This window comes from Myotis lucifugus, unplaced genomic scaffold (genome assembly GCF_000147115.1).
Source record: "Myotis lucifugus unplaced genomic scaffold, Myoluc2.0 scaffold_363, whole genome shotgun sequence".
Lineage (NCBI taxonomy): Eukaryota > Metazoa > Chordata > Mammalia > Chiroptera > Vespertilionidae > Myotis > Myotis lucifugus.
The window spans coordinates 417,958-439,313 of NW_005871411.1; the positions used below are offsets into that span (position 1 = coordinate 417,958).

The following is a 21,356-nucleotide window of genomic DNA, read 5'->3' on the forward strand; positions in this document are numbered from 1 at the left end:
TCAAGATTAAGCTGCTTTTAAGCCCATTTCATAAAATCTATTTGCCCACATTTGGTAGAAATGTGCATATGTGGGGAAAATGCAGGATGGGATACTATAGACTGACTTTTTTCTTAGCATTAGAAAATGTATCAAAAGAACAGAGAGACTTCATCCACCCTGGGCAAACTCTAGCCTGGGGCCACCACCTGCTTTCTGTGGCTGGGTGGGAAAGGTCCGGAATGAGGAGAGGTTGACCAATGGGGGGAGCCCTGGGCATATGGGATGGAAGTGGCCATCTGATGAAGACTCTGGGGCCCTATGTCAGACACTTCCCATCCCCCTCTCTTTTCCTCATCCAAAGAAATCAGGACCAGTGCAGGTTGGGTGTGGTGGGCAAGTCCCAAGGGGAATTCAGCCAGCCAGATGCTCTGCCAAGGGGTAGGCACATGTGGAAAGCCTAAGCCAGCAGGACTCAGTGCAGCTGCAAAGGCAAGAAATTCCAATAGCCATCGTGTCACTCCTGCAACACCAATAATACAGAGAAAGGGATAGGACAGCGATGGGAGAAAAGGCAAAGAAATGTTAGAGATGAGTCAGACATGGAAACAGACGGAATGCTCATGGATTTTGAAGTACAGAATACCGAAGTTCTCTGAAGTTTGTGTTTGAAAGACATACTAACAAAAAATGCATGATATCATTTACTGCCCAAAAGAGTATTGATAAAGAAAAACAATAATAACAAACCCAGTTCTTTTCATTTCCCAATTATTTGGATTTCAAACAAATGGGAGTTTACGCTATTAAAATTCAATATCCAAAAGTGAGTTTTCGGAAGAAGCAGAAGCTTTTGATGATGTTTATATATCTATAAATATGAATGATGCAAAATTTGAGTCCTATGATATCAGATGACAAGATACAGCCCAAACTTCAGCTCTTGCTAATTAAACGAATCAATTAAGAGACTGCAGTTGCAACTGTGTAGCTGCTGTTCTATAGTAGCAATAACAACTCCACAGGGAGGTCTTTTACTACATTAAAATGCTGTCCTCCACAACTCCATCTGATATTATTAGAAACAGTTATTTGTGTCTTGCTGTCATATTAGTAGCAAAGGCAAATTATGGAAATATGCAGACCAGAATGGTCCCAGTATGAGATCAGGTTGGGTTTTCAGCCTCCAAGGGAACAACTGCTGAAATTCCAAAGTTCCCCAAAGTTCTCTAATGGAACTGATAAATCTATCAGCACAGCATCCACTTAGAATCTAGGTAAGGGTCACATATTTACATACTTTCCTGCTAAGTTGATACAATTCAACTAGATGAATTATCATATTAAGTTTACCCTCCTGAGTTAAACTGATGGAGTTCAAAATTGTTTTCGATGGTTGTCATTAATCGCTGTTACTTCGTAAATGCTTACTTTGAAATCTAATTGTGCTAGTGTATCAAGGGTCATATTAATAACATTCTTAATGGTAAATCTTCGTAAAACATGTTTATTCTACTGATATTATCACTCAAGCTTTCTAGGCTAATAACAAGTAAAGTATATTTATTATCAATAAAAACTTAATTTAAAATGTATAATTTGAGATTTAAATTAGCTTTAAGAAATTCAGCATGATTTGGTTTCATTAAGATCTCTGGCTAAGCTTCAGAGACATATAATTTGATAGTTCCTCAAGAGTCCTCGGGTAAGTGCCAACAGCACAGCTCTGAAGAAGCTGTTCAATGTAGTCTAAGCTTATTTTCTTTTTCAGGCAATATGCATTGTTTCTACAAGATATGTTTGGTGTAATAGTACTGTGCTTTAAAAATAATGGTATTATAAAAATTAAATATAAACAATGGAATAAAATGTTAACTTTTGCATTCTTTAAATAATAACAAAATATGCATCCTTTTTGTGAAGCACAGTTAAGGAATTCTGGTTAAGTAAAACACTGGACTGCTTCCATTTGTTGTGTGTGTGTGTAAGCTTATATTATACTATCTGATGTACACAAGCTCACAACTTCACCAAAAACATGGAAACAAAACCAAACAAACAGAACCCAGACAACTTACTTTGAGATAGACGTAGGTTCTGGAAAAATTCTAATATATAGTAGTTTACCAAGTAAGTGTGTATTATGGGCTAAACGTCTGTGTCCCACAAAATGCATATGCTGCAGCCCTGAGCCCCTATGTGGTGGCATTTGGAGGTGGGGGCTGTGGGGGGTGATTAGGCTTACACGAGGACATGAGAGTGGGGCCCTCATAGTGGGATTACTGCCCTTGTAAAAGAGGAAGAAAGATGAAACTGTTTGTGAGGATAACGGCTACAAGGTAGCCAACTGCAAGCCAGTACGAGAGCCCTCACCAGGAATCCGCTGCCACTTTGATCTTGAACTTAGCCTTTAGAACTATGGAAAATAAATGCCTGTTGTTTAAACCACCCGGTCTATGGTATTTTGTCAGAGCATCCTGAGCTGAAAAGACAGTTGTTCTCAGCAGTTACTACAAAGAGCTCCCGAATTATACAATAAAGCAGTGTGTTTTTAAGGCCCTCTGATGGTTAATAGCTTGACTTAAAGTCAGAGAGACCTGGTTTTGCATTCTGATTCTACCAGCTATTAACACAGCTGAGTCATATGCTCACTACTGTGCTCCAAAATTTAGGCATAGGCTTCATGGGTATTTCAGCATGTTTTGAGTTTGGACTTCATAACACCAATCACATAAGTGATGATAACAAGTATAAAAACGCTTTAAAAAAATAAATGGAAGTACTCAAATCAGGTATATTACATATTAAGGTACAGACTTATGGAGGAGTATCCTGTTTATCAAATATATTTTAAGTAAATTGCCTGAGTACTTTTTAACTTTTCATCAATGTCAAATATGCTTTTATGCTTATATAGACTGTGTACCTGATTAAACAGTGTCATTCAAAAATTCATGTCCACCCAGAATTTTAGAATGTGACCTTATTTGGAAATATTGTCTTCACAGATGTAATTAGTCAATATTACCTGATAATCTATACTAATAAAAGGGTAATATGCTAATTAACTGGATGTCTTCCAGACATCCATCTGGACATCCTTCTGGACAAAGCCACGGTGGCGGGGGCTGAGGCAGAGGTGGTTAGGGGGGACCAGGCCAGCAGGGGAGCAGTTAGGGGTGATCAGGCAGGCAGGCAGAGAGATTAGGGGAGATCAGGCAGGCAGGCAGAGGCAGTTAGGGGCGATCAGGCAGTCAGGGGAGCAGTTAGGGGCATCAGGCAGGCAGGCAGGCAGAGTGGTTAGGTGCGATCAGGCAGGCAGGCAGAGAGGTTAGGGGAGATCAGGCAGGCAGGCAGAGGCAGTTAGGGGTGATCAGGCAGGTAGGGGAGCAGTTAGGGGCGATCAGGCAGGTAGGGGAGCAGTTAGGGGTGAGCAGGCAGGCAGGTGAGAGGTTAGGAGCCAGTGGTCCCGGATTGTGAGAGGGATTGGGCCTAAACCGGCAGCTGGACATCCCCTGAGGGGTCCCAGATTGGAGAGGGTGCAGGCTGGGCTGAGGGACCCCCCCCACCGCCGGGCCTCTAGTTTTAAATAAAGTTCAAAGAGCATAACAGAAAGGAGAAACCAAAATTTGAAAATGTAATGAGATTTGTTTTACTGGAAATGAAAATAACAAATTGGCATTTTTAAAAATTCAGTGTGAGTAAAAATCACTGAAATTACTGACTGTAACATCTCTAAGTTCAAACAGTAATATTTCTGAACTTTATTGATATAATTAAAGTACTTCTCTTAGGTTAAAATTAAACTTTTCTTTGAGTACCAAAGAGTGTTTTCAATATTCAAAAAACAACTTATATAGAAAATTCTACAAGGTTTCTGACAAAGACAAATGTGTACTGGGGAGTCTTGCCTTTACCATGTGACGTGCTACTGCTATTCCTGACCCGCGAGTCCTGGAAATTGCATCTATTGGTATACAGATAATTTGAACTGAAGCAGCACATGCTAGCTAGAATTCACTCTATATTTGTTGTAACAGTCCCACTATCTCAAAACCCTTTCTTTCCCTCTTCCAGACTGATCTAATATTTCTAATAATACACATAGAAAAATACATCATAACAAACTACACTAGCCCTCCAAAGTCTATGTTGTGGAATTTTGGAATAATTACTCTAGAAATTGACATTCCTTCTCTATGTAAACTATATAAACAAAGTGGACATAGCCACTTTGGGATTTGTTAACAAGTAATCTATCATTTACTAGAGGAGGAGGGTAGTGTTAAATACATAAAATCTCCTTTCCTCTTTTCCTTTATGTTCAGGTGACTTTTTGTTGGCTGTTTAGGTGGTCTTTACTAGTATATGTGTGTGTGATTTTTTTGTAGTATGTTTCAGGTGACTGAAGTGAGGTGGTATATACGTGTGTGTGTGTGTGTGTGTGTGTGTGTGTGTGTATTTTTTGTTTTCGGTGCCTGAAGTGCATAAAAGGAATAAAGGTAAAAAACATCTGCTGATGGGATGAGCACTGATCTGAGAGCTGAGAAGTGTAAGTACCCTTCTTTGCTCTACCACCACCCACTACAGATGTGCAACCTTAAGTCAAACAAGTTACTTTTTTCTTCTTTTGTTCCACATCAAACCCCCACAAGGACCTTTTCTGATGCACAGTTTCCTCATCTGAGGAAGAGGATTAATCTCTAAGGTCCCAAACCTCCCCTACTTTTTTCTTTTTCTTCATTTGCTCTATATTTGCTTTCTTCACATTTCCTTTTCACGTCCAATATTTTGGCCCCATGCTTGTCAGTTTCATTTATTCATTTGACAAATACTAGTATGTGCTGAATGCTTGCTATACACTAAAGCCCTGTTCTGAGCATTAGGTATAGAGTGATTAATAAAACAGACAAAAAGCCCTATGCTCATGGAGCTTATTTCATTCAAGTGGGGGAGACAGATAATAAATAAGTTTTTAAAAGTAAAATATGTCGAATAGTCATAATGCTAAAAAAGAATGAAGTGGAGGAAAGGAGAAATAGAATGTGGGAAAGAGCGGTCATAAGTTTAAAGAGTGTCACTAGGCGGAAGTGGCTCATGTGTAAAGGTTGAAGAAAGGGAGGGAACCTACTATGCAGATATCAGGGGGCAGGTAGTCCTGGCAGAGAAAAGGCAAATGAGGAGACCCTGAGGCATGTGCCCAGCAGGCTTGAAGAACAGCAACAAGGCCAACTGACTTGCTTCATATTTTAAAAGGATCACATTAACGCTATAGTAATAATAGACTGACCAGTGGTGAAGGTGGGGAGGCTTTGGCTGCTGCAATAATTCAGATAAGATATGATGAAGGCAGTGGAAGAAAGACACAAATCAAGAAAAATGCAAGGTTTTACTTCAAGTTGACATTTTCTGAGAGAAAAATATTGCAGGAGAAACTGTGTTTTTTTGCAGGCTGTACGGAGCAAGAACTTAGTTTTCAATACATGAACTCTGAGTAGTAACCTATTAGAATCCAATGAGGGAGATCAAGTAGCAGAGATAGCTTAGCATGGGCACTTAGCTGGGAACAGGAAAACTGCCACATAATGTAATTCTAGGTAACCATTCAAAAGAATGACACAGATCTTTATGTAATGACCTGGAAGGGCATACACGATTTATTGTTGTATTTAAAAATGTGTAACTATATTTCTGGAAGAATATATCTATTGTTAATAACAAATACCTCTAGGAGGGAGGTGGAGAAGGGTATAGTAGGGTAAATGGTGATGGACAGAGACTTGCCTTCGGGCAGTGAACACACAATACAGTGTATAGATGATTTGTTGTAGAATTGTGCACCTGAAACCTGTATAATTTTGTTAACTAGTGTCACCCCATTAAATTCAATTAAAAGGAAAAAAATAAAAATATATAAACAATAAATGAAAAAGTGTGCATTACTTTCTTAATAAGAAAAACAAGAAACCACAAATCTTAGGTGCAAGACTTAAAATTTACATTACATAGAGCAAGTATATATACATATACTATTATACATAAACTTCACTACACCTCTACACATATATAAACTATAAATTCACATTATTATTAACATCCTTCCTACTTCAATGGCTGCAAAATCACTACTTTTTTTAAAATCCAAACCACAGACCTCTCCTCTGATATCCTCGATAAACTCAGAGCTAATGGAAACACTCCAAAGTGAATTTAGAACCTGAACAACATACCCAAAGCACATGAACAGACATTCTAAAGATTATAAATGATACCTAGTAAGTGAATACATGAAGAAATATTAAAATACAACAGCCATAAACAGAGATATGCTAATTAAAATAGGGTACCTTTTTTTAACAATAAAATTATTTTGAAAATTATATCTAATACTACTAACATATGAAATTAAAGTAAAAAGTAATAACTATAAAGTAAATTCTTTTCACCTGATAGAGTTAAATACTTTTGAAAATTATAACTAATACTAGTGAGAGTGCAAAGTGATATTATAAATATGATGGGTGCCTTTTAGAAGAGATATGAAATCACTAACCCATAAAATTATTCATGGTTTTGACTCAATTGAGAAAAAAAAATGTATCTTACACATTTTTGAAAATATTTTATAAATATTTGAAAATAATTCAAAATGTCAAAAAAGCAAACACATGAAGTTGTGCATTAGAACACCAATCATAATAGCAAAAATGAGGGGTAACTAAAATATTAAGCAATGGGGTTCATGGAAAGTAAAATATGTCACATCTACTTATCAGAATGTTAACTACAGCTTCATTACTAGTAAAACAATGCTGATATTTTATAGCAATATGAAAAATTATTAATAGGATCACAAGTGAAAAAAATTAAGATACAAATACTATGGTTCAATCTCATTAGAAATGTGGACTTGAAATGGCCTAATGCAGAAAGGCAGATGGAAAAGTAAGTAAAAAACCCCACCAATGTCACTATTTTCTAAAGCATCTTTATATAATATGTGTTCTTATTTTTATGATGAAAATATCCAGTAGAAAAATAAAGCACTTGAAATATTTAACAAACTGAAATATTTTTAAAAAACTATTTTCTCTTTAATAAGAAATTGCTAAAAATAGTCTATCATGGAAATTTCTCTAACACATTAAAGAACCCATTTCTTATACAAAGACATCTCATTTAATAGCAAAATAAAATCATGATGAAGCCAAGTTCAAATACATGGGCTAAAACTAATTGAACACATTTTTTCCCTCTGAAGATCAGGAGACTGCACAATGTAATAATTCTTTCATACTTACCACTGTACCGAGAAATTGAATGCTCATGTTTCCACCTGCTTCTCGTGAAAGACACTAGGGGGAGAAAAAGAGGTATAAAATGAACTCACAAAAATGTGTACCTGAATGCTCATAGCAGCATTATCCTAATAGCCAAATAACTCATGTCCAGAGACTGATAAACAAAACAGCAATGGAATATTATTTGGCCATAAAAAGGAGTGAAGTGCTGATACATGCTACAACAGAAGCCAGGCACAAAGGACCACATATGATATGATTTCAGTTGACATGAAATGTCCAGAATAGGCAAATCTATAGAGACAGGAAATATATTGGTGCATTTTGGGCATTCTTTGCAGAAGACTCTCAGTCGCCCCAAAGACTTCTGGGTTGTTAATAACTCTGGCCCCAGCTAGCACAGGTTGCAGGTTTTCTCTTAGTTTGTTGCCTAAGAAAATGCCAAATATCACATCTTTTCACCAGAGAAAATTATTTTATACCACTTTGTCAAGAAAAGTACTAGAATAAATTTTTGATGACCCAAGAATTAGAGGGGGAAAAAGTGAAAACTGGAGCTTCATAAACTTGTTGGCACTTAACAAAAGCAATGAATATGTACATAAACTTTGGTATGTCCTATTATAAAAACAAAAACAAAAACATGCTTCCAACTCTAGAGCAGGAGGCCAAGTGGCAAAGATTGCCAATGCCAAGTTGGAGTGGTTAGAAAAAGTAGTAGATTGCAGGGTGCATTAGATAAGGTTGTCCAGGAAAGGGAAGCTATCCTCAGTCTTCTTGGACCTGCTCAAGCAAAAGCCAGATCTGGTGCTTCTTTTTATGAGACATCTTTGGAGGAATCATCTGACAAAATTTCAAGAAGTGGACAATACCTTGGTGCCTAATTAACAGATACAATAGGAATTCTTTGCAATGTCCCATGTGAAACATTTTGTCAGACCAAAACTCGAGAAACAAGCCCACACTGAATCAAGGATCCTGGCAATTACCATTATACTTTGTGTTTCTATGAATTTGACTACTTTAGATACCTTATATAAGTGGGTTCATACAGTATTTGTCTTTTCGTGTCAGAAAAAAATCACTTCTACTGTCGTGGTAAACAACCTGCTTCCCTATTTATAATGGTCTGGCCCTCTAGCAACTTCAGCACAAAATTATAGCTAATTTGCCTTCAAACGTCAGGTGGTCATAATAATCTGGCCACTCAGTGTATACCTAGAAATGGGATTACTAGATCATATGGCTGCACAATTTCTTTGAGGACCACCCCCATACTGTTTTCCATACCAGTTGTACAAAGGTTCTAATTTCTCTATGTTCTCACCAACACTTGTTAGTAGCCATCCTAATGGGTGTGAGGTGGTATCTCATTGTAGTTTTGACTTGCACTTCTCAGATGATTAGCATGCTAAGCATCTACTTAAATGCTTGTTGTCCACTTGTACAAGATCACTGGAGAAATGCCCATTCAAGTCCTTTGGCCATTTTTTAATTAGGTTAGGTTTTTGTTGTTGTTTTGTTTTTGTTAAGTTTAGGAATTCCTTATATATTCTGGATATTAACTCCTTATCAGATATATAATTTGTAAATATTTTCTCCCATTCAATAGGATGCCTTTTCACTGTTAATTATATCCTTCGATGCACAAAGTTTTTAAGTTTGTTGTCATCCCATCTGTCTCTATTTGTTTTTGTTGCCTATGACTTTGGTGTTATCCAAAAAATCATTCTTAAGTCAATGTCAAGAAGCTTTCTGCTTACATTCTCTTCTAGGAGTTTTATAGTTTTAGATCTTATATTTAGACCTTTAATCCACCTTGAGTTCATTTTTATATATAGTGTACGATGTGTCCAATTTTATTCTTTTGTATGTGGCAGATCTATGGTTTTTAGAAGAAAAAACCTAGCTTATGTGTATCACATTTGTTTCCAACTACCATCTGTCCTCTGAGTTAAAGACTCAGTTAACTGTTAACTGAACATCAATACCTGGATAGCTAATGCACATATTAAATCTACAGAATTCTTTTTTTTTAAATATATTTTATTGATTTTTTACAGAGAGGAAGGGAGAGGGACAGAGAGCTAGAAACATCGATGACAGAGAAACATCGATCAGCTGCCTCCTGCACATCTCCTACTGTGGATGTGCCCGCAACCCAGGTACATGCCCTTGACCGGAATCGAACCTGGGACCTTTCAGTCCGCAGGCCGATGCTCTATCCACTGAGCCAAACCGGTTCGGCCAAATCTACAGAATTCTTGATTTGTCTTCCCAAGCTGCACCTCCCTGAGGTTTCCCATCTCCGTAAATATTACTATTCATTCATTCTGTTGTTCACCCTTAATTCTTTAACTTTCTTTACATCCAGTATCTAATCCAACTGTCAATCTTTTGTGCCTTCCCTCCTAAATATATGTCAAATCAGTTCACTTTTACCATCCCCACTGCTACCACCTTCATCTAAGTCAAGGGTTGGAAAACTCTCTGCAAAGAGCCATATACTAAACATTTTAGGCTTTTTAAGCCCAAAGGCAAAATTGAGGATATTATGTAGCTACTTAGATAACAAGAGAGAAAACAAATTTCACAATTTTTGGTAACATTCAAAATATAACTAGGCACAATTTTTCTGTAATACTTCAATGTCATTTTTAATGAGATTTTACATATTTCATCTTTGAAAATGTCTTTTTCCACAGACATTACTGCCAAATACCAACATTGATCCACAGGCATGTGATTTTACTTGAACCTATTTGGCACTTGGAAAGGCATTTACAGAATTTTGTTAGATTCTTCTCTTGATATTTGCCTTTAGCATAACATTATGCTGCAGTTTAATCACTTCCAATTAAAGGTTAGGAACAGTTAAATGGATTTTTAAATATGGACATTTTCCCTGCTTTTGCATTGAGGTTTAAAAGATGCTGCTGGAACTGTGGTGGTTGAGGGTGCTTCTTCTTGTTCAGAAAAATTTCAATGTTGGTCCTGAGCACACAAAAAAAATATCATAATATACTTTCCCACTGCTATGCCACTGAACTGCTGGGTGATAGGGAAAAGCAGGGCAGTAAGGTTCTACTTCCAACAAAAATTGCAAAAGCAGCCATAGACAAGATAAACACGAATGGACGTGGCCATGTTCTGGTAAATCTGTATTTACAGACTGAAATTTGAATCTCATATGCTTTTCATGTGTCATAAGACATTATTTTTCTTTTAACTTTTTCCAACCACTGAAAAGGTAATAACCACTCAACTTTTGAGCCTTACAATAACAGACAGTGAGCTGGACTTCTCCCTGGAAGACTGCAATGGTCACATAAACAATTTCTCTGTCTCCACCACTCATCCCCTGTGATTCATCCTCCTCACAGCAGTCATTTTAAATCACATCATATTATTCTTCTATTCAAACTCTTCAAAAGCTTCACATAGGAACTGGAATAAAAACACACAAAATTCTTTGGCCTACCAAGATGCTATATCACCTGGTCCCTGCCTATCTTTTTCCACTCTCCTAACTATACTCAAGACATTGGCCTTCCTTCTGACCTGCACACAAACCAAGTATTTTCCTGTCCCAGGGCTTTTGTACTTGCCATTCCTTCTACTTGGGACTTTCCCCCACCTCCCCTAGATTTTTGCATAGCTGCCTTGTTCTCCTGATAGGTCTCAAATCAATATTCAGACAGGACTTCCTACCCACCCTATCTCCTCTAGTCATTTTCTAGGAATTATCCTGTTTTATAGTCTTCATCAACCTTCTCAATACTCATATTACCTTTTTTATGTATTTAGTATCTACACCCCCCTGTTGCCACATAAGTCTTGGTCACTGTTGTATCTCCAGAATCAAGAGCAGCGATTTCGAACCGCCATGCCACAAGAATTTTTAAGACATGCAATTAGTCAGGGCACTGACCTCTTTTCCCTAGATTGACAAAAAAAATTTGACAACAGACAACACAACAATAGCTGTCTGGTGTGAATGAATCAAAATTATACCTATTTTTTTTTGTTTGGCTGGTGTGGCTTGGTTGGTTGGAGCATTGCCCATACATAAAAGGTAGCGGGTTTGATTATCAGCCAAGGCACATACCAGGTTGTGGGTTGGATCCCCAGTCAGGGCATGTGGGGGAGGCAACCAACTGATGTTTCTCTCTCCCCCTCCTCTCTCTCTAAAATCAAAGGGAAAAAATACATTTTTTGGTGTGCTGCAGAATTTAGTAATTACTTTATGTGTGCCATGAGATTAAAAAGGTTAAAAATTTCTGATCTGGAATACTGTATAGGTCATACTTGACATTACTTTCTATGTAAGGGACACTAAAAAAAAAAAAAGTTCCTTTTCCTTACCCTACAGGATTAGACTGATACCCAGGCAAATACAATTTTATAATACAGCCCTGACAGTTTGGCTCAGTGGATAGAGCATCAGCCTGCGGACTGGAGGGTCCTAGGTTCAATTCCGGTCAGGGGCATGTACCTTGGTTGCGGGCACATCCCCAGTAGGGGGTGTGCAGGAGGCAGCTGATCGATGTTTCTCTCTCATCGATGTTTCTAACTCTCTATCCCTCTCCCTTCTTCTCTGTAAAAAATCAATAAAATATATTTTTTAAAAATTTTATAATACATAAAATAATAGGTTTTAAAACTTATATTTTAACATTAAAAACACAATTAAATTTTATCAATGAATATGCAAACCATAGATATAAGTACCAAATAAGTTGCCCTTAAATTCAATTTAAAGCAGGCTACAATTATATACATAATAGCTATCAGCTTCTCCGCCCCCGACACACCACACTACTGGAATCTATATACTTGATTAGGGAGAGAGGGAGAAAAGGGGTGAGGGAGAGAGGGAGAGAAGGAGAGATCCCAAAACCTAACATATCTCAGCAATAAGGATTGATGTAATAGAAAATAGGAAAACAAAATTTCATTCAAAACTGGAATTTGCTGTTATATAGGAAACAGGAACATACACTTTTCCCATAGTCTAGGATTAAGACAATTAGGTTTTGGATCCACCAAGAACAAAATACTCAAATGCCTACAATAAATCTGAAGCACGCCAAAACAAATATGAATGGACCATTTGATAAGCTAATAGCAAAAAGTAAAATAATGTAAAAATTAAGGCTTTTATTTTCATGAAATATATTTCATCCTTACTAAAATATTTCCTCCAAATATTTTACCCTTTTTTCTATTTTAAGTGGCACTTCATAGCTAGATAAACATTTCCTTCTTTTCTTATTTTGATAGTCTGCTCCAACAGCTACAAAATATACTGCCTCTTTTCTTTAAAGAAAATAATTTTTTAGAAGACTTTGTTAAGATAATAATTTTAACATTAATAATTCACATAATTTAACAAATGTTAAATCAATTCATATAAAATTAGCAAAGTTACTCACTGAAAAAAAAAAGCAAAAGCATTCACACACAAAAATCAAATGTTCTAAAAATTCTCCCTAAGATAATAAAATCAGAGGCAATTTCACCTTTTAAAGAGTAATCTCACTGAACAGTAAGAGGAAGAAATAGTAATAGTTTTCTTTTTCCCCTCACTGATTTCCAACCTGATAATACGTTTTAAAGGCCATTACTGTGGGATTTGTCTTATCGGTCTCCAGTGCAGCTGCCGGTATTATTTTCCATGTTTACTACAATCAGTGTTTACACTATTCAAAATTCTCTTCTTCTGGCAGCTACTAAAGATCATTCTCTAGTTAACAGATAGATGTGTGGGGTGGGGAGGGATTCAGAAAGACATTTTCCTATTATATTAAAAGTTTAAAAGCAATGCCAAATCATAAAAGAAATGCCACCAGAGACAAGAAAACTGGTAGGACTATATTACAAAAGCAGGTAGATTTGCATCAAAATTAAATTTTAAATTATAGTTGTACTTACATCCCAGCTGTTAAATTGTGATGAAAGTTTTTGAAGCCTAGTGAAAGGAGTTATTTCTGTTCTGCTGGTGGGCTTGTTTCTAAGATGTGTAACTGTAATTGATGTTTTCAGGAACATGAAAAGATGGTTAATAATTACTCTTTCATTTCCTACTTCTTTAGAAAAAATACCAACCCCTACTTATTCTAAGTTATATATTTATGTATCCTATACATCCTAAATGGATGGTTTCATATGGCATTGATGTCTCCAGAGTAATCACATGCATATAGCACAAAATAACAGCTAATTCTAAAGGGGTGGAGGTAGGGAGAAGTATCTAAAAAACATGGAAAATATTTCTTTTGGAACTAAAAACATAAGATGATTACTTTCAAATCAAAAGCATAAGCCACTTTAATATTCTAATTAAAATACTTATTTTAATTTCTATACATATTTACTAGGATTAAAACTAGTTCTCAGAGATTGTGGGAGTTATTTTAAAAGCTGAAAAAAGGAAATAGCTTATTTTTAATTTCACTTTTTCTTTCAAGTGATGTGAAAATCAATTCATTTTCTTCAAACACAGAAATTATGAATAAATTTTAAAACTTTATTCAAATTCTGTGTGGACAAGCATTTGCAAATGTATCACAGATAGTTATGCAGTCTGCAAGCACAGTAACATCTCTTCTATCATGTTCTTACATAATATTCCTTATGGGCCTACTGAACATTTTAAGTTATCATGTTATAAAACCTATGTAACACTGCAACCAATTCACAAGTAACCCATTTAATCTGGTATTCTGTAGTAAATAACATGAGGTTCCTGGGACACTATTCCAAATTTGTCTGCTTGAACATAGAAAATTAGTTCCACTTAGTTGAATATCAATGACCTATTCAGTGTAGAATGCAATCGTGCTGTAATCAGCTTTGTACTGTTATTTATAATAAAATTATCTTCTCTTGAAAATATTTAAACAAGAATATGAGAAATAAAAAGAAAACAGGCTTCAAAGGTACACCATGAATAGCTTCACAGCACACAAATGCAGAAATTGTTAGACCTTAGCAGGATCTCAAGATATTTTCAAAAGTAGTTAGCTACTCTTCAGGCCTGTGGACAACCTGCTGTGAGCAGGTGGATGGAAGAAATCATTCCACACAAAGAAACAGGCCAATAGCAGTTAGTCGGCTCTGCTTGCAAATGTTCAAACAACATGACTGCGCAAAGTGAAAATCTAGTGTGTAAAATGCTAACAAGAAGCAATATATTAAACCCAAGCAGACAAATTACGTTGTAAGAAATGAAAACTATTTGAGTTATTCAAAGTAAAATTGAAGAGCCTCTTTCAAGTGTAAAAAAAAAAAATTACTTTGCAGGAATAGTCACAGTAATTAAAAAAAAGTTCTATTCATTCAGCACGCTCCACACTTAGAAGGTGCTAGGGTGTATGAAGAAAACAGCGAGTTCAACACGTACAGAAGACAGAAAATCCCTCTTCTGTTAAAAAATAAGTGTAATTCATCTACTTCTAATTTTAAAAGATAAAAACCAAAACTGTAATTAACACATGTGGGAGAACTAAAAAAACCCCGAAGAATTTCTCATCTAGTTGACAACCTTTCAAAATTTTCATTTAGAAGCTTAACAAAAATTAGTACTAGTTTTAAAAAATAGAATGATTTCCTGCCAGTAGAATATAATTGAAGTGTTGAGAAGGAAATAAAAAAGATTTGTTGTGTGAAACTATTACTAAACTAGATTTTCTATTTTATTTAATTTTAGTTAATTTAAATACAGAAGCAGTGTAATATATTTTTCTGTGAAACACAACTTCATTTTTTGGTAGGACTACATTTTACCTTTAATTGTTCCATTATGTAAGTTACTGTTGTATACATGTCAGGCACATGTGTCAATTCTGGTATCACAGTAATCATTTTTATATTGTTTCATCAATATGTTGAGTTAAATAAAATGGATTAGTAAAATTAATTTCACTTGTTCTTACTTTTTTTTTAATCCTCACCCAAGGATATTATTTTTCCATTGGTTTTTAGAGTAGAAGAAAAGGAGGAGGGGGAGGCGAGAGGGAGAGGGGGAGGAGAGAGGGAGAAGGAGAGGGAGAGGGAGAAGGTTATATCTACATGAGAGAAACACATCGACTGGTTGCCTCCTTGCCCCAAATGGAACCCTCAACCCTTTGATCCATGGGCTGATGCTCTAACTACTGAGAAACCAGCCAGGGCTGTTCTTACTTTCTTAATGTGGCTACTAAGAAACTTAAAAATTGCATATTTGGCTAATATTAGATTTCTATTAGAAATGCTATTTTATTCCACAACTTTTTAAATTGCTAATTTGGAAATTAGAATATATTTTTCCACAAAAGAATGACAAATTATTTTTATTTCTCAGCCTATCCCATTAAGATCTATCTAATAAGCATAATTACTAATGGACTCTACATTTGTAATGAAAATGATTAAAAAGTGATTGTAATGGGTAAAAAAGAACGTGAAATCCTATCACTTTATTTTCTTTGAATGATGATATTTGAGGAAAACTTGTTTTAATTATTAGATAAAGAACTAGACAAAAAGTTATAAAAATTCTGAAGAGGAGCTAAGTATCTTTAAGATGTTTCAATGTTTCTATCTCCAGTTCTTTATTATCAACTAGAGCGCTGGTTCACAAAATTTGTGCACAGGGGGAAGGTGTCCCTCAGCCCGGCCTGGACCCTTTTGTAATCCAGGACCGCTGGGTCCTAACCAGTCACCTGCCTGCCTGCCTGATCGTCCCTAACCACTCACCTGACTTGCCTGATCACCCCACTGCTTGCCTGCCTGCCTGATTGCCCCTAACTGCTCACCTGCCTCCCTGATCGCCCCTAACCACCTCTGCCTCAGCCCCTGCCACGTGGCTTCATCCGGAAGGACGTCTGGAATGACGTCTGGAAGGTCATTTGGCTGTCTGGTCTAATTAGCATATTATACTTTTACTAGAGGCCCGGTGCACAAAAATTTGTGCACTCGGTGGGGGGGGTGTCCCTCAGCCTGGCCTGTGCCCTCTCACAGTCTGGGGCCCTCGGGGGATGACCACCTGCTGGCTTAGGCCTGCCTCCTGGGGGATTGGGCCTAAACTAGCAATCAGACATCCCTCTGGCAGCCTGGCAGCCCTCGGGAGATGTCCACTTGCCAGTGGGGAGCAAACCTAAGCTGCAGTCAGACATCCTTAGCGCTGCTGAGGAGGCAGGAGAGGCTCCCACCACCACCGCTGTACTGGCAGCCATCAGCCTGGCTTGTGGCTGAGCAGAGCTCCCCCATGTGGGAGTGCACTGACCACCAGAGGGCAGCTCCTGCATTGAGCGTCTGCTCCCTGGTGGTCAGTGTGTGTCATAGTGACCAGTCATTCCCAGTCCTTCTGCTGTTAGGGTCGGTTTGCAAATTACCCTTTTACTATATAGGATAGAGGCCTGGTGCACGGGTGGGGGCCGGCTGGTTTACCCTGAAGGGTGTCCCGGATCAGGGTGGGGGTCCCGCTTGGGTGCCTGGCCAGCCTGGGTGAGGGGCTGATGGCTGTTTGCAGCTAGCCACACCCCCTTTAGAGTGGGGGTCCCCACTGGGGTGCCTGGCCAGTCTGGGTGAGGGGCTGAGGGTCGTTTTCAGGCTGGCCGGCAACTGAAGTTCCCAGCCTCTCCTTTTTTTATTTTATTTTTTTTATTCTGGGATTTATTTACCTTCTATAATTGAAACTTTGTTGCCGTCCTGCTCGCTCCAGCTCCGTGGCCACGGCTGGCTGAAAGCAGGTATCTGGGGTTTGTTTAGCTTCTATAATTGAAACTTTGTTGCTTTTGGAGCTCAGAGCCGGGCCGCAGCAGGCGGGGAACCTGGAGCAAGCAAGCCTCCTGCTCACTTCAGCTGCGTGGCTGCGGGCCGCCATCTTGGTTGGCGGTTAATTTGCATATCGCCCTGATTAGCCAATGGGAAGCATAGCGAAGGTATGGTCAATTACCCTTTTTGTCTTTTATTAGATAGGATTATTATAGACTAAAGGCCCAGTGCAGTAATTTGTGCACCAGTGGGGTCCCTCAGCCTGGCCTGTGGGATAGGGCCGAAACCAGCTCTCCGACATCCCCCGAGGGGTCCCAGATTGCGAGAGGCCGCAGGCCAGGCTGAGGGACCCCACCAGTGCACAATCGGGGCCAGGGAGGGACACGGGAGGTTGGCCAGCTAGAGAGGAACTGCGGGAGGGCTCTAGGGCATGTCCAGCCCATCTCACTCAGTCCTGATTGGCTGGACCCAGCAGCAAGCTAACCTACTGGTCGGAGTGTCTGCCCCCTGGTGGTGAGTGCATGCATGTCATAGCGACTGGTCAACTGTCTGCTCCCTGGTGGTCAGAGCACATCATAGCAAGCAGTTAAGCGGCCTTAGCATATCATTAGCATATTACGCTTTCATTGGTTGAATGGCCGACTGGACACTTAGCATATTAGGCTTTTATTATATAGGATTACTTTATTTCAAAATATATGACCCTCCTTTCAAAAAGATGCTTCACTGCCTCTATACTTGAAGTTACTAACAATGATTAGTGACCCTGGGTGAGAGGGAGTATGAACAGTGTGTGCACGAGCCTCTGAGTAAGAGAAATCAGAAATAGCCTGAGGTGGGCCTTTCTTTACACCTATCACCTAATGAAGGCAAGTAGGAAAGAAATTAACTCAACTGGAAAGGAACATACTTTGATAAGATCCTTCAGTGGGCAGGTCCTTGGGAGCCCTCTTGTTTTTCTTTGCTGTCACAGAAACTACAGTGATTCTGCATCTGCAGAGATCAAACAGCCACGTTATCTAGTAGAGTATATGCAAATGTTGAAAGATCAGGAATTAGAAAGAACTGATAAAATGGCCAAGAAGGCCATCTTATGAACCTGGCTTAATTTGGTGAAGACTTAGAAGAAATAAAATCTAAATCTTAAAATTAAGGTATGGATAAAACAGATTTATTTGTGAAATTACAAAATATAGGATGACTACCCATTCATCCTGTCATCCACAGTTATTGAGTCTCTACACGTGCCAAGAACTCTGCCAGGCAGTGAGAATTCAAGGTCAAATCAAAACTTAAATAGGTGGTTTAAAACAATTAAAATGAGTTAGTAACCTATAAAATTATCCAAATGATGGTACATGCCCAAATACAATTTTTTTAAAGAAATTAATGGGTAATATAAAATTTAATAATAAAAAAACAGGAAAATAAGTAGACAATGGGATCTGATTGAATGAATAGACAGCAAATTCCTAAAGCAAAGGTATTCCCCAAGTATTCCATTATCTAATCAGATAAAGATATTAAGTGTTACTACTTATGTAGTCACAAGAATTCAGCAATAAAACGAAATGTTTACTTATTCTTAAGAATGATGCTAGACTAGGCTCCCTGGTAAAACATGCTAAGAAACTGTGAAACCAGGAATCACCCATCTTTCACCTGAAGAGCTTATGCAAGAAGTTCAAAAGGAAGATAATCCAATCAAAGAAAAATAAGTTTCACTCATATGTGGAATCTAATGAAAAATAAACTAACAAACAAAATAGAAACAGACACATAGATAGAGAACAGACTGATAGCTGTCAGAGGGGAGAGGTGTTGCAGGGCTGGGTGAAAAAGGTGAAGGGATTAAGCAAAAACAAACAAATAAACACAAACGCACACAAACTCAAACACAGACAATAATATGGCGATTACCAGAGGGAAAGGAGGTGGGAGGTAGAAGAAGGTAAAAAGGGGTTAAATGGTGATGGAAGGAGTCTTGATTTGGGTGGTGAACATACCCTTAGTACAAAACGACATACAGATAATGTACTGCAGAATTGTACACCTGAAATCGATATAATTTTATTAACCAATGTCACCCCAATAAATTCAATAAAAAGAAAGGAAGGAAGGAAGAAAGGGAGGGAGGAAGGAGTTGAATTCTTAAGCTAAGAATTCATGGTTGAACACTTGAAGCTATGTGAGAGGGGTTTCGTGAGAATCACTTGGCTTTCCAGGTATCTCCTGGATTTTGAGGGACACATAGAGAAGATAAGCAATCCTTTTGGTGACAGAACAAGAAGAGTAGATTTGGTGAGGCAAGGACCTATAACTACTTCTGTGGCTCACATGTTGGTCCTGCAGAAGAGACCCAGGCTGGGGCACAATGAGAGACCCTGCCTAACAGGAACATCTGGAAGGATAAAAGGCAGGATGCTGGGGCAGCTGGAAAAGACAGAGCAGGCATTAAGGGTTCTGCACGTGAGGCATTCCCTCAAATGTACATTAAGTGTCCCCTAGCCAGCTTGGGACATTTGTCAAGCCCCCCCAAAAATGAGTAACAGATTCTATCTCCCAGGGTCAACATAGTTCTTCCTGCTGTGCACCTCTCATCTTTACCCCATACTGCAACTTTGGAGTGACCCCAGATAGAGGTAAGACAGGGGAGAGGATATAAAGAAAGAAAGAAGAAAGCAACTCTCATTTTCCCTATAAAAACTTCTTAGTCTAGAACAGTGATGGCGAACCTATGACACGCGTGTCAGAGGTGACACACGAACTCATTTTTTTGGTTGATTTTTCTTTGATAAATAGCACTTAAATATATAAAATAAATATCAAAAATATAAGTCTTTGTTTTACTATGGTTGCAAATATCAAAAAATTTCTATATGTGACACGGCACCAGAGTTAAGTTAGGGTTTTTCAAAATGCTGACACGCCAAGCTCAAAAGGTTCACCATCACTGGTCTAGAAGCTTTACCAGTTTTGACATTATAATGAACTAGACTTTTAAACACACTCGCTCCCAAATAGACTATTGCTTGCTTATGACCTGGTAGCAACTTTACACACTGAGAATTTTGCATAATATTATACAGGGGAGGAAAAAAATAAGTTGAGACAATGGGTTTGAAAGAATAATTATAAGAAAGTTGCTTCTATTTGTACTAAAGAGTTCCATTTATGCAATGAATTGGCTACACTATAAAACAGATGGGGAAGGGCAAATATTGGGAAGTACTCTGAATGCTTTTTCAATAACTAAATAAATCCCGTTCCAGAATCAGATACCACTCCACGCCCATTAAAATAGCTATTATAAAAACAACAACAACCAGAAAATTACAAGTGCTGGTGAAAATGTGGAGAAATTGAAATTCTTGTGCATTGCTTGTGGGAATGTAAAATGGTGCAGCTGCTATGGAAAACAGTATGGTGGTTCTTTAAAAAAATTAAACTAGAATTGCCATATGAATCAGCAATTCCACTTCTGGGTATATACCCAGAAGAAAACTAGGGACTCATATTTGTACATCCATGTTCATAACAGTATTATTCACAATAGCCAAAAAGTTGAAACAACCCAAATGTCCACTGGCAGGTAAATGGATAAAATAATTATGGTATATACATGCAACGGAATATCATGCAGCCTTAAAAAGGAAGAAAGTTCTGATAGGTGCTAGCACATGGATAATCCTTAAAGACATTATGCTACGAGAAACAAGCCAGTCACAAAGGGACAAATACTACATGATTTCACTTATATGAGGTTCCTAGAGTAGTCAGATTCATAGAGACAGAAGTAGAATGGTGGTTGCCAGGGGTTGGGGTGGGTAAGGGATAGAAGGTACTTGTTTAGCATTACTTTACTCTGCACAAAGTTTCAATGGTATCTCCACTGATAATTGAAAAGCACAGACTCAAACCTTTCATTCATAACTGGGCTCCTCCAATCTATTTCCCATGCTTATTAGCTCACATTACTTCCCTACCTGCATGCTTCCCAATCCACCTCCCATTTCATGAACATGCTTTATTGTATCTCACCTATCATCTGATACCCTTGTTCTGCAAAATACAAACTTTTTAAGTAGCTAAGGATTCCCTAAAGATAAATGAAAAATGAAAGAGAGTGATTGGCAGAGAATTTGTGAAAGCAGAGTTTCACATTAAGGGAAAAATCAGCATTTTCCTTATATTTAATTGAGAAACACTTCATAGAAAACAATAGCCTTTTAAAGAATGTTGGGGTTGGAAAGGTGAGAAGGTAGCTAGCAAGTAAGTGGCAGAAAAATATGACTAAGTAGCGCTGGCACAACTGGT

The 21,356-nt window shown here is 37.9% G+C and overlaps 1 protein-coding gene and 1 pseudogene across 4 annotated transcripts in view; one reads left to right on the forward strand and one right to left on the reverse strand.

Annotated features, from left to right (window-relative positions):
- PCCA (propionyl-CoA carboxylase alpha subunit) overlaps positions 1 to 21,356 on the reverse strand; it is a 345,017-nt gene that overhangs the window by 53,542 nt on the left and 270,119 nt on the right. For all 4 annotated transcript variants that reach the window (XM_006101457.3, XM_023764923.1, XM_023764924.1 and 1 more), the window contains one exon: positions 7,281 to 7,334. In XM_006101457.3, the coding sequence (XP_006101519.1) occupies positions 7,281 to 7,334 (54 nt within the window). The remainder of the gene's footprint in view (positions 1 to 7,280; positions 7,335 to 21,356) is intronic.
- Positions 7,360 to 18,136, forward strand: LOC111828430 (annotated as a pseudogene).